General features: G+C 45.0%; 1 protein-coding gene across 1 annotated transcript; it reads left to right on the plus strand.

Moving 5' to 3' along the window:
• Positions 1-604: 604 nt before the first annotated feature.
• RTCB (RNA 2',3'-cyclic phosphate and 5'-OH ligase) lies at positions 605-12,222 on the plus strand. Its single transcript, XM_039571286.1, has 12 exons — positions 605-773; positions 878-956; positions 1,842-1,909; positions 3,054-3,153; positions 4,253-4,409; positions 5,019-5,175; positions 6,283-6,442; positions 6,765-6,940; positions 7,434-7,622; positions 8,103-8,213; positions 8,907-9,026; positions 10,052-12,222. The coding sequence occupies exons 1-12, from the start codon at positions 681-683 to the stop codon at positions 10,157-10,159; spliced, it is 1,518 nt and encodes a 505-aa protein (XP_039427220.1). The 5' UTR covers positions 605-680; the 3' UTR covers positions 10,160-12,222.
• Positions 12,223-12,755: the final 533 nt, after the last annotated feature.

The following is a 12,755-nucleotide window of genomic DNA, read 5'->3' on the forward strand; positions in this document are numbered from 1 at the left end:
TATCTTACCCTCTTTCTTTCTCCTCCTTTTTATCCAATACTTTATTAGTGTGCAAATGTGAACACAGTTCTGCAGAGGGCCATGCCTGCCTACAGGCGCTTGTGCTTTGGCCAAACCCGGACGGGAAGCCGGCTCTGGCCTCCCAAACACCTGTTTCCCTCATGCTGAGGAACGCATTCAGTGATGAGGTGCAGGCAGCTTTTGCCTGTCTGGAGCTGAGAGAGCTCATCCCACGTGCTGCAGCGCGGTACCTAAAAACCCCACGGGCCAAAGCTACTCTGCCCCGGGGATTACCAAGCACAGAGACTTGAAAAAAACACTTGGGTTTCTTCCACGCAAACCAGCCCCAGCCGTACGTGGTACGAGGGAGGAGGCAGCCAGGTACAAACGCGACGGCCTGCGCTCCCTCTCGCACCCTGGCCCGCGGGTACCGGGTGCCCAGCCCGGGCTCCCCCAGCCGCGCCAGCACCGCGGCAGGCGGCCCGGGCATCGCTGGGGGCGGGCCAGCCCTCGGCACGGCTGAGGGGCGGGCGGGCGGGCGGAGGGCGGCGCCAGGAGGCAGGGCTGCGGGGGAGGTTTGAGCCTCGGCGGCTCCTGTCCGCCGCTGCCGCGGGAGCGCGTCAGTTCCTGCCGCCGGCCCGGCGCTGCCATCGGCATCTGCGAGCGGGAGCGCCGCCGCCATGAGCCGCAGCTACAACGATGAGCTGCAGTACCTGGACAAGATCGACAAGAACTGCTGGCGGATCAAGAAGGGCTTCGTGCCGAACATGCGTGTGCGTGGGAGGGGGCCTGGGTGACCGGGGCGGGGGAAGGGGCGCGGGCTCAGGCGCGGGGTCGGGGTCGGGGCGGCCCGGGCAGCTGACGGCTCTCCCCACAGGTGGAGGGCGTTTTCTACGTGAATGACCCGCTGGAGAAGCTGATGTTCGAGGAACTGCGCAATGCCTGCCGCGGCGGAGGTGGGTCCGGCGGGAGCGGGGTGCGGACCCCCTGACCCGGGGGGTGACACACAATCACAGAATCAGTCGGTTTGGAAAAGACCTCTGGGATCATCGAGTCCAGCCTGTGACCGAGCACCACCACGCCAGCTAGACCCTGGCCCTGAGTGCCACGTCCAGCCTTTCCTTGAACACCTCCAGGGACGGTGACTCCACCACCTCCCTAGGCAGCTCATTCCAATGTGTAATCACGCTTACCGTGAGGGAATTCCTCCTAATGTCCAACCTAATCCTCCCCTGGCACAAGTTAAGACTGTCCTGTTGTTCTGTCACTGGTTGCCTGGGGGAAGAGGCCGTGTGCTCTGCCCCAGGCCCGGTGTGTGTGCCCGCGGGTGGGTCTGGAGAGGCGGCAGACAGGAGCCAGTTATCCTGCCGTGTGTGCCACTGCAGCCCCGGGAGCAGCGCAGGCTCACGGCAGCGGTAGCGTGTGCTGTGCTCAGCTGTGGCGGGTGGGCCCAGCACTGCCGGCTGCACCCTGTGCTCAGGAGTGTTCCCTGAGTGCCGGCTCTCAGAGTTTGCAGTGCCTGGACATGTTCTCTGTGGGGCTGGAGTGCAGGGCTGGATCCGAGCTGCTGGCTGGGCCAGTGGGAGCATACTGCTGTTGTTAGCACACACCCCACTCTATTGGTATGAACACAACAGAAGTTGGACTTTAGTGAAATAAACACCACATTTAATGAAACTGCAGATTGTGCACAATCCCAGGTGCTTTACACCAGATTTGAGGGCTTGTCAGTGGCTGACTTCTCTTTTGTCAGTGTTTTACAAACCCTCTTTAGAAAGTGTTTCATTGTGATTATCATGGTAAATTATCAGTTCACTTTTTTTAAAAAAAATCTTTTTCAGGTGCGGGGGGCTTCTTGCCTGCTATGAAACAGATCGGGAATGTGGCAGCATTACCTGGCATTGTTCATGTGAGTAACTGCTCTGAAAACCTGCAGTTTTGCTGTTACCATTTGCCTGAGATTATTGCATTCCAAATGGGAACTCTCTTAGGAGAAGAAGTATGGACCAAAGTTTCTCTCAAGGCAGTTTGTGTGTTAGGAACCTGTGTCTGAGTAGAGAGAGCTTGCAAGGGCAGGCTGCAAAACTAAGTTGTCAGAAAGGGAAGTACCCACTTACTTCATTGCTTGTCTTTGGCATGAAGCTTTTCATGCTGTTTCAGTTTCTTGAACCACTTTTCCCCACTGTTTATACTGACTGCTTGTTGGTTTTGAATTTCGTCTGCTCTGGAATACATGGAGAAGTGTGGAGAGAGCAGGAGGTGGTACTGTTGTCTGTATTATTGTTGCTGGCCTGATGTGAGTAAGGAGCCCTCCCATGCACTCAACACTGCTTTCCCTCATCCCGTGCCTTTTTGAAAGCAAAGCATCAGATAGAATGATGGAGAGGGAAAATGCTTACCTGTCACTCTATTCGAGAAGTGCAATGATGTGGAAATGACCCTTTTCACATTTGATATTGCATATATTAACAAGTAACAAATAACGGAATTTTTTAAATTGTCTCTTTTGGCAGAGGTTTTGAATTTATGGATGCAGTAGAAGGCAGACAGACCATCATGCTGTTAAATGCCTTAGGGGTCAGCCCTAAATGGAGTAAGGTCGAATAATAACAACCTGCTAAAATGGGAATTTTGGCAGGTAGTTTGTAGAAGAGATGCTGCAATCATCTGCATTTTCAAATCTTCACTTTTTATTTCCAAAGCAAGGATTTCTTGGAGGTGGCAAGGAAAGGCAGAAGAAGCAAATAATCCCATTCAAAAGTACTGTTCACTTCAGTGTGTGATAGCAGTTTAATAGATACTGAAAAGTTCCAGTTTCTGACAACTTTCTGGGTGTCATTTGCTTCAGATCTGCTCTCTGCTTTCTTTGACTGTTCTGTAAGTGCAGGAGATTAGATACCCACCTGAATTGACATGTTCACTCTGCCTACATCTGAACATCCATTCTCTTGGTATAGTTGTTTGCAAATGTGACAACCACTGCCACAAGACAAAGTATAACCAAGGTGACTCTGCAGCATGCAGTTTCATAAAGCTTTAAAATTGCCTTTCAGAGATCAATAGGCCTTCCAGATGTCCATTCTGGCTATGGATTTGCTATTGGCAACATGGCTGCCTTTGATATGAGTGATCCTGAAGCAGTGGTTTCACCAGGTAAGGATGACTGACTTAACCTGCTCTGAGAAATACCTGGGATGGCATAAAAATACTTTTCAAAATGGCAGGACTTTACAGTACTTTGCATTCAGAAACAAAGCAAAAAATACGAGAATCGTAGGGAGTTAAGGGGTGCTTAATTCTTGCACTTAGAATCTTTATTCTTTATTGAGCAGGTATTTACACTGAGAACAGCTAAACAGTAGAGGGAGAATTGGCCTTGTGTTTGTGTCTTGGCCTCATGCTATCCCTCAGTTTTGAAGGGAGAGCACAAGCCTTTGGGTTTCACCAGGTTGATAAAGAACTGACTAGTTTTTTAAGCAGTGTTTGTAAACATCTTTTGAGGGTATTTCTACCATTTTACTTAAAACGTGACCTTAAAATATGTCTGTCTTCTTAGTAAACACCCAGCTCTTTGGTTACTGACAGTCTGAAGCTTGTGTGGTTGTCATGAAACATGATACTCATGTGTCATTTTTGCTTTGATCAGTCCTTGGGTCAGAGTCAATCAGGAACACTTGGTCTCTTAGTTTGGTATTTCTCCTCTAACATTAGTAATACCAGAACCTTCATATTAAGGTGGCATGATTATTTTTCACATTAGGCCCTGCCTTGTAGTATTTACTATTATAAATAGTAAGAGTTAAGCAAAACACTGAGAGCTGAAGTTTAATATTCCTTGTAATATTTATTACTTCTTATAACTATTTATTATTTATTCTAGTGAAGATTCAAAAAAGAACTTACTTTCAGGGATTGCTTTCAAGAGCGTTTTACATCAGGAAGCCATTCTAAGATCTGTCACTTTTCTTCTGACCTTAGGCAGAACAGGAACATTCTCTCTACTTCCTATGGGCAATGTGTTTTATAATTGTGTCCACTTCTCTTTGTCAACTTGCTGGAGTAGCTTTGTGAACTGAGAGCTCTGTAGGCAGTCATGCAGCTATGTCTCGAAGTCTGAGGCTTCATGTAAATCTGTTAAAACAAAGCTTACTGCAGTTCTGCTTTTTTTCCCCCAGTATTGTGTCCCAAAAAAAGGAGTGAGATTACAGCATTCAGTACATGCTCCCTGACATGGCTTTTTCTCCACTTCTAGGTGGTGTCGGGTTTGACATCAACTGTGGTGTCCGCTTGCTGCGGACAAATCTGGATGAAAGTGATGTGCAGCCTGTGAAAGAACAGCTCGCCCAGGCTATGTTTGACCACATTCCTGTGGGTGTCGGCTCCAAAGGCGTCATCCCCATGAATGCCAAGTAAGAGAATGACTTTGTGCACACATCACTGGAGTGGACATCTCTGTTGTTTGTTTTGATTCAAGATTCATCAGTGTGGGACTTTTAAGAAGGAAAAAGTAATTCTAAAATGCTTTCCCTTCTTTCTGCATATGTGCTTTACCAGGACTAGCATAATCATCAATGCACAGTCAGCTCTTTCTTCCCACATTTAACCCTTTAAAAGTTCTTGCTGGGTTCTCATTTCTTCTGACAGAAAACTTCCATGAACATAAAGGTATTTTGTGAAAGGGATGAGAGATAGGATAATAGAAAATAAGATATTTCCCACCCAGCAAAGAGGAAAAAGTGATGACTTATCAAAAGTTAATGTATTCGTAGAGCTAGATTTTCATGAAGTACTAAGAAGATGGACTTGTTAGGAGAGTAGGAGCCTGACCATAACATCATAGAATAATTTAGGTTGGATGGGATGTTTTGAGGTCATCTGAACTAACTCCTTGCAGGAATGATCTAAGTCTAAGGATAGGTCTAACAAAAAAATTGCATCAAGTTGCTTAAGGCCATATCCAGTGGAGTTTTGAGTATATCCAAGGATAATCATCTTATGTAAGTGCTTGATAATTGCAGGGATTTGGAAGAGGCACTGGAGATGGGTGTGGACTGGTCTCTCCGGGAGGGCTATGCCTGGGCAGAGGACAAGGAGCACTGTGAGGAATATGGAAGAATGCTGCAGGCCGACCCCAACAAAGTCTCTTCAAGGGCAAAGAAAAGGGGCCTGCCTCAGGTAATGTTGTTTCAGGAGGGCTGTGCATGCTCCCAGGGCTCAAATATAAAGGTTAGAGAGTAGTTCTCTAATTCTGTGTCTTGATACTCTGTCTAGCATTTCCAGGCAGGGGGAAAGGGGAGATGGTGAGGTCAGTTCTGAATAATTCTTGACAGAACTGCAACAGAGGAGAATAAAACTGGACGTACCCAAGGTCCCTGGGGCCATCAGGTTTTCATCTGTTAACACCTGGTACTGGAAGTTATATTGGGTGGCATTTCCATTTCCAGATGTATTTTGTTTTGAAGAGATAGGCAAGTTAATGTACAACTTCTGTGCTTGTTTGCTCAACGAGTTAATAGCAGGGCAAGAAAAGATACAATAATAAATGGAACTAGCTCATAACTGAATCACAGTTGAAGGTTGGATTTCATTTCTAGATATAGTATCTCATTGCTCTCTGTGGAACAGTTTGAGATGGCTATACTAACGACACATTTGTAAAGCTTTCTGGTATATTCTTGATATTAATTGATACTATTCTTTATTAATTGGGGTGGTGCCAAATTACAGCATTTAACCTCCAAATAGTGTTTTGTCCCCAGTTTTCACATTTGCCTTGCAAATAAGGAATCATCTGTTACGGAGTTGAAAAAATTTGGGCTTGGAAATGGAATATCTTCTTTTAATCTACTGAAAAGTTCTAAGTACCTAATTAACAAGATGTTGTAATTTCTTTGTGGAGTTATAACCGAGTAGAAAACTGTCTGCCTTGTCTATACAAACTGAAGTCTCAATACTCTATACTCTTCCCATCCTTCAACCAGGCCAAGTAAGTTGTAAAAAAGTGGTGGCACAGTCTGTGCGTAGATCCTGGTCCTTTTGTTTAATCACAGTCTTGTTCCAACAGCACAGGTAGTTTAAAATTTGAACAAAAAGGAAGGTGGTGGTGCTACTGTGTTCTACTTCCTTGAAGTTTATATGGGGATATTTTTTTCCTGAAAAACCTTTTCTAAACCCAAAACTTTGCTGTAGCAATTTGCCCTATTGCCTGTTGCCGTAGCTCTCCCCTGTGCTCCCCGAGGCTGCTTTCCCTGTCCTGTCTGATCAGTGTGTTGTGATTGGCAGCTGGGGACCCTGGGAGCTGGAAATCATTACGCCGAGATCCAGGTGGTGGATGAGATTTACAACGAATATGCTGCCAAGAAAATGGGCATTGACCACAAAGGGCAGGTGTGCGTGATGATCCACAGCGGAAGCAGAGGGCTGGGCCACCAGGTTGCCACAGGTATGATTGACTGGCATAGCTACCTGGAGTGAGGCGAACTCTTCAGCATGGTCTTGTCACTGACAGCAAACTCCAGCACCAAAGAGCACCTCTCACAGTGAATTGCTGAGAGCATCCTGAATTGCCTGGTCAGGTGTTATCTGTTTGCAAACAATTTATGACGTTCTGCCACAGATTTGCTTTTGCATCTGAGAAGTAGCCTTGGGTTTGGCCATTGGACAGATGAGTTCAGTTTTAGAATATAAATTATAGACATCCATCTTAATCTCAAAGATTGCAGCAAAATTAGGAAGTCACTTAGAGTTACTGTGTTTATTCCCAGATGCACTGGTGGCTATGGAAAAAGCTATGAAACGGGACAAAATCATAGTGAATGATCGCCAGCTGGCATGTGCCAGGATTGCCTCTGCAGAGGGACAGGATTACTTGAAGGGAATGGCAGCTGCTGGCAACTATGCCTGGGTTAACCGCTCTTCCATGACCTTCCTAACACGACAGGTAGGAGCAGAGTTGTCTCTGATGCAAATAGTTTTGCTGCACATCTGCTTTATCCCAGACATAGAGAACAAAGAGTAGCTGGACTATTTAACTTCATTTCATTTTTATGTTTCTTAAACTTTTTTTCTGGAGAGACTTGCACAAAGCTGCAGTCATGACAATCCATCTAAAACCTCTCAAGATCACTGGATTGTACTTGGCAGAAGCTGCTTAAGCAGTATTTTGAAAACGCCTTGAGCTGGAAAAAGAGGATACAAGAAAATTGGGGGTTTTGTTGCTAAAACTGGGGGTTTTTGTTGCTAAAGCCAACTTTTCAGAGTTGCAAGAATTTGTCTAGTTGATACCTGACTGATTTACAGCAGGAAGCTGCCAGCGGGCAGAGAAGCAATCTAGGCAGTCCAATTCTGTCATTCTCAGCGATGTTGTATTCAGTTCCACTGTGGCTGAATTATGATGCTCTTGTATCTCACATCCTGATTTGCTCTCTTTTTAGGCCTTTGCCAAAGTCTTCAACACAACCCCAGATGACCTGGACATGCACGTTATCTATGATGTGTCTCACAACATTGCCAAGGTGGAACAGCATGTAGTGGATGGAAAGGAGCGGACTCTGCTGGTGCACAGAAAGGGATCAACCAGGGCCTTCCCTCCTCACCATCCTCTTATTGCTGTTGATTATCAAGTAAGTGTAGCTTTGGGAGAAGGGAATAGAAAGAGAGTTCTGGATTAATCAGACAATTTTAGAGTCCCTAACAGATGGCTAAATGCTGTGAGTTCATTTTTTAAGGTAACAGCACTGGAACCCTGGTGGGATGGCAGTATTCTGCTTGTCTGTGCATTAGCTCTTTGGGACACTGAGCTCCTGCTTCTGCTCCACACCCAAAGTGGTTGGAAGATGATGAAAGGAAAGAAGTCATTTATGCCTAGGGTAGGCTTCAGTGGTTTGCCTTGTCTGTCTGTTGGACACAAGGCTTTTGATCTACTGGTCTGCATTTTTCAGTGCAGTTAGTTTTCTAGAATCCTTGCTTCCAAGCACCTGAGACAACCAGGGATGCTCTCAGGGAATGTTAATCTGACCTCCTTTTCTGGAGATAGGGTTCCTCTCAGACTTTAATTGAGTTTTTTCAGGTTTTTTTTACGAATGAATGCTTTTCATCCACAGCTGACTGGACAGCCCGTTTTGATCGGTGGCACGATGGGCACCTGTAGCTATGTCCTCACTGGCACAGAGCAAGGCATGACTGAGACCTTTGGAACTACTTGCCATGGAGCTGTAAGTCAAGAAGTTGTTTTGGGGAGGGGGTGGGATGAGACTCTCATCCAGAGAACAAAGTTGTTCAAGGGTCATCTAATGTGTGATTCATCTGTTGGTCATACAAGCAGAGAGTAGCCTTGCCAGTAGTCCCTGGCCAGGAGGACTGCAAGGTAGAAGTCTTTGTCCCTTACTGAGTAGTTTTGACTACTTCTGCAGAAAATCTAGGGGATGCTGCTTTTTATAGGGCAGATGTTAGGATGAAGGTGTGGAGAGTAAGCGCCTTTTACCAAATTCTGATATCTCTGAGCTAACAGGAGGGGTTAAGTGTGCTGAGGCTGTCTATATAAAACTCCTCAGTAATTAGAAGGAGGTGTTTCCTCCCTCGTTATTCATGACAATATGAGACAATAATTGAGGAAGAGAAGTATCTTCCAGTAAATTCCAAGTCTTGAACACTGTTTGGTTTGGGTAAAAAGACACTTGCAGACTAGTGTGTTATGCAAATGAAACTTTCCTAGCTGTCGTACCAGAGGTGTGATTTTGCAGGAGCCTGTGACATGAAGGCTAAATTAATTTCCTGTATTGAGATTTACTGTGGTCTATGCTCTCAGTCATTCTGTTTGCTTTTAATGTAATAATGTTTTTCTTTGATAAGGAGTGTTGTTTTTCCAAACTGCTACAAAAATAGCACTAACAAAACATGTTGCCTAGGGCCGTGCACTGTCTCGAGCCAAATCTCGACGTAACTTGGACTTCCAGGATGTACTGGACAAGCTGGCTGACATGGGCATTGCCATCCGTGTTGCTTCTCCCAAACTGGTCATGGAAGAAGTGAGTTTAGTGCTTCATTATCTTAGAAGGAAGAGGGGGTCTTGCTCCCGGCTGAATGACCCTCCCTGACCTGATTTTCTGCAGCGCAATTTTTAAGTGGTTGCCAGTACTGTAAATATGCAGCTTGTGTGATTTCTGATAGAGCTATCAAATTTTTTGGGAAATGATGTGAAGTGTTCTCTATCCTAAAAGCATGCTGAAAGGGGAGATGCCTGATTGACAGGTTTTGGGGTATGTTTTTTCCTCTTCTGCCTAGTGATAGGGATAATTGCTATCTTTGTGTGAGCATCTACAAAAGTAGCTATGTTTTATGGATTTTCTTCTTGAATGATGTTCTTCGTGCTTTAAATTTACCTTCCACTGCAGCTTTCATGTAGATTAGTAGCAGCTTGAAAGATCTTCTTTTAAGATGAACTCCTATATTTGCTCAAGAATAGAGCTCTGAATGGTCAGAAAACTTTGAATAATACGACTTCCAGTTGCTCTGCATTAACATGAGCATGCCTTTTCTGTTCACAACCTCACTCATGAAAGTGTGTTAATCACTTGGCACTATGCTTTTATGGGTGTTGGTGTTACATGAACATGTTGATACATTAAAATCTCTATTTAAGGGCAGCTTCCTTGTCAGAATGGAGGCAGAGGGAGAAGCTCTAGAATTAAACCCTGACTGCTGACACTAAGGGGCATTGAAGATAAAGGCTGTCTGTAAAGCAGTTGGAGTCACTTCCTACTAGATAATGAAGCTTGACATTTTCACATGCTGGGGCACTGATTATCTGAAAAACTAGATTAAAATAGCTAGTATTTTATCTGAAATATGATGAGAGCTTATTTGGAAAGCTAAGTGTCTTACAGATTTCTTAGATATATAAGGTGTATGTATCAATATGTTCACCTACTTCTACACCCTCTATTTATAATTATTTTTTGAAGAGTGGATTTCAAAAGCCTACATCTGACTTCCTGTGACTATGGGTTGTTTATAGTTTTGTCTTTTTTTTTTTTTTCCCCCCCCCCTCCAGGCACCAGAGTCTTACAAGAACGTGACTGATGTGGTTAACACCTGCCACGAAGCTGGCATCAGCAAGAAAGCCATTAAACTGAGACCTATCGCTGTTATAAAAGGCTAGGAGCCAACAAGGCACCGATGTCTCCAGGCCTTACACAAAACTGACTAGAATTACCATCTTCCCACACCTCTTGGACTCTGTAGGATGCTCAAATATCACATTCCTGTTCTGGAAACACAACAGCTGAGGATACACCTATTTTTAACCACTCCTAGCCATAATTAATGCCCCTCCTCCTTGTTATATGGCGTTCTTTTCTTGTGAGGACAGGGCAAAGAAACAAGTCTTGGTTTTTGTATGCAGTCCTTCCTTCCTCCATTTCCCTGCTCAGGCAGGACTTCAGACTTGCCTGAGTTGTTACTAAGTGCTGTGCTGCAAGACCACCTCCATCAGTGAAGGTGGTGTATGAACCAGACCTGCTGTCTCCACACCTGAGTGCCTGGAGCTCTTTCTGCATGTGGAAGTACTCTGATAGACAGGGTATTGCACTTGTGGGCAGGGGGAGGCTGCCCTGTTTGCAGGGACCTTTATGCATAGTCTATACTGTTGCATGTTTTGTGGCAACTGGGTAAGAAATCTGGAGTTGGGAGTGGTCTCCAGCTCGGGTTGAGAGGAACTAGTTAAGGTTGAGATACAGTCTTACCCAGCCTCTCCCGTTTAACACAGCACCTGGTGAACTTGGCTCAGGACAAGTAGGTATTCCACATCTTTTGGAAAAGCTGAGTAGAATGGAGTATGTTGCCTTGAGAGGTTTTGTTTGCCTAGTAAAAGTTGTAACTTAACTTAGAGATGTGCTGATCCAACGTTTTAAAAAGCTCTAAGCATGTAAAAGTTGGGTTGGGTAGTGCTGCTCACTGTGTCCCACAGCTCTGATTTAAGGGAACCCAATTTCAGGGTGAGGCCCAATGCAATGGGCCTCACAGTGTTTCTTTTACATTCATTAACTAAGGCTGGAGGGGAAGCTGACCATCCCCACTGGATCATTTTGGGGGATTACAATAAAATGGGAGATGGACACGGCAGTGTATCTGTGTCATGTTTATTCTGTGTACTTAAAAGCAGACAACAGATGTTTCAGTCATATATGAGCTTGAAACGCATTGTTTTGTGGCTTCAGGTGATGGATCTTGCTAAGGAATGTGCAGATGGCAGAGTTTTTGCAGAATGCAAGGAAGGGCAATGCAGTGCTGTTTTCCCAACTTGGTTATGACAGGAGTGTGATGCTGTGACTTTCTCTCGGCCGTGCTGAGCCCGCCTCGCTGGACAGGGGATGGCGCCTGCCTGCAGGGCTGGATGCCGGCACAAGAGGGCGGCTGGAGGGAATCAACACCCCAAAGCAAGAGTGGAGCCCTGCCAAAGACTCGTGTAAGGGGAGCAGATAGTGATTGATGGACTGCAGTGCCTTTTGATGAAACATCCCTTCAAGTTCAGGATCTTAGAAGGCATAATGGTATTTCACTGTCGTAATCACTTTGTTCTTATGGGTTTCTTAGGTTCAAATACTGTGTTTGTGCAGGTTCAGAAGCAGCACTTACAGGCACTGCTGTGAGTTCTTGTGGGTCTGAACTTACAGCTTCTTGCTTTTCCCTCCTTCGGTGGAACAGCTCCAGATTGCCATTTCAGAGATCTGAGACACTTGCTGAATTTAAAACAAGAATCATTTCACCTAGAAATGTGAATTAGCCTCTGGTGACTGAAAGACAGCTTGGTCTCAAATCTTCTGCAGAAGTGTATGTTCCATGCAGAAGTTTCTGTCTATGAGTACTTTAGCCTCTTTGAAGTGGAATGTAAGGGAACCTTTAAAAAACTCACATTTAAAAATAAGAAGCATTTCACAAACACAGTTCTCCTTTCAACTTTTACCTACCCTTACCATTAAGAGACAAATCTCAGTTTTTTACAAGCAGAAATCATGAGTACTGTGGAGGTGCTGTCATATGGATGGGATGTCAGCCTTAAGTCCTCTGATCATCAGTGATTATGCATTAGCGTTCAAGACTGCAAGAAGTGCTGTCAATTTTGGTTTCTTGTTACAAAGCTAGTGCTGGTTTTGGTTATATGTTGTGCTGTATGGAGTGGAGTGCTGGTTTCCTAACCACCTAAAAAAGTAAGGAAAAATGTCAGATGTCTCCCAGTTCTTTGTTTGAACCAGTATTTTTTTCCAATTCAAGTCTCTTTTTCTGCAAATAGGGCTGTCCACCAACTTTTTTTATTCTGCATTTTAAAAAATAAATTGTAAGAAGTTTTAGGTAGGGAAGGCGTGCAGTGTTAAAATTCATGTGCTGAAATACGGGTGTATCTGCAGGAGCATTTTGGCAACACCGAAGAACCAGTGTGATTATTGAACCACCTCTGCTTCCATGGAAGATTACTGAGAACTCTGAAATACCTGTTAATGACACACTTTCCTCCCCAAAAGACTGAAAAAGCCTCGGTGAATGAGTGTTAGGGCCTTTTTTCCTTGAGATACCACAGTTACGGTGGTCTACATCTGCCCTTGGAACTGCTGCACACTTGCATCCAACCACAGGCACTCACCTATTCCCTGCCTAAGTTCAGTTAATTCAGTCATCTGTGGCCTGCAGCAGGTTTGTTGGCTTGCACAGGCTGTCTGCATTAAGTCTGCACTTCAGGGTTTGGTTGCCTTTGGGCAACT

This window comes from Corvus cornix, chromosome 1A (assembly GCF_000738735.6).
Source record: "Corvus cornix cornix isolate S_Up_H32 chromosome 1A, ASM73873v5, whole genome shotgun sequence".
In the NCBI taxonomy this organism is placed as follows: Eukaryota; Metazoa; Chordata; class Aves; order Passeriformes; family Corvidae; genus Corvus; species Corvus cornix.

What these genes read in the sequence shown, in the direction of transcription:
- RTCB (XM_039571286.1), top strand. Translation starts at nt 681, where the DNA reads ATGAGCCGCAGCTACAACGATGAGCTGCAGTACCTGGACAAGATCGAC. An exon ending in CAATGCCTGCCGCGGCGGAG is followed by an intron (nt 957 to 1,841) that starts GTGGGTCCGGCG and finishes AATCTTTTTCAG; the next exon opens with GTGCGGGGGGCTTCTTGCCT. An exon ending in TGAAGCAGTGGTTTCACCAG is followed by an intron (nt 3,154 to 4,252) that starts GTAAGGATGACT and finishes CTCCACTTCTAG; the next exon opens with GTGGTGTCGGGTTTGACATC.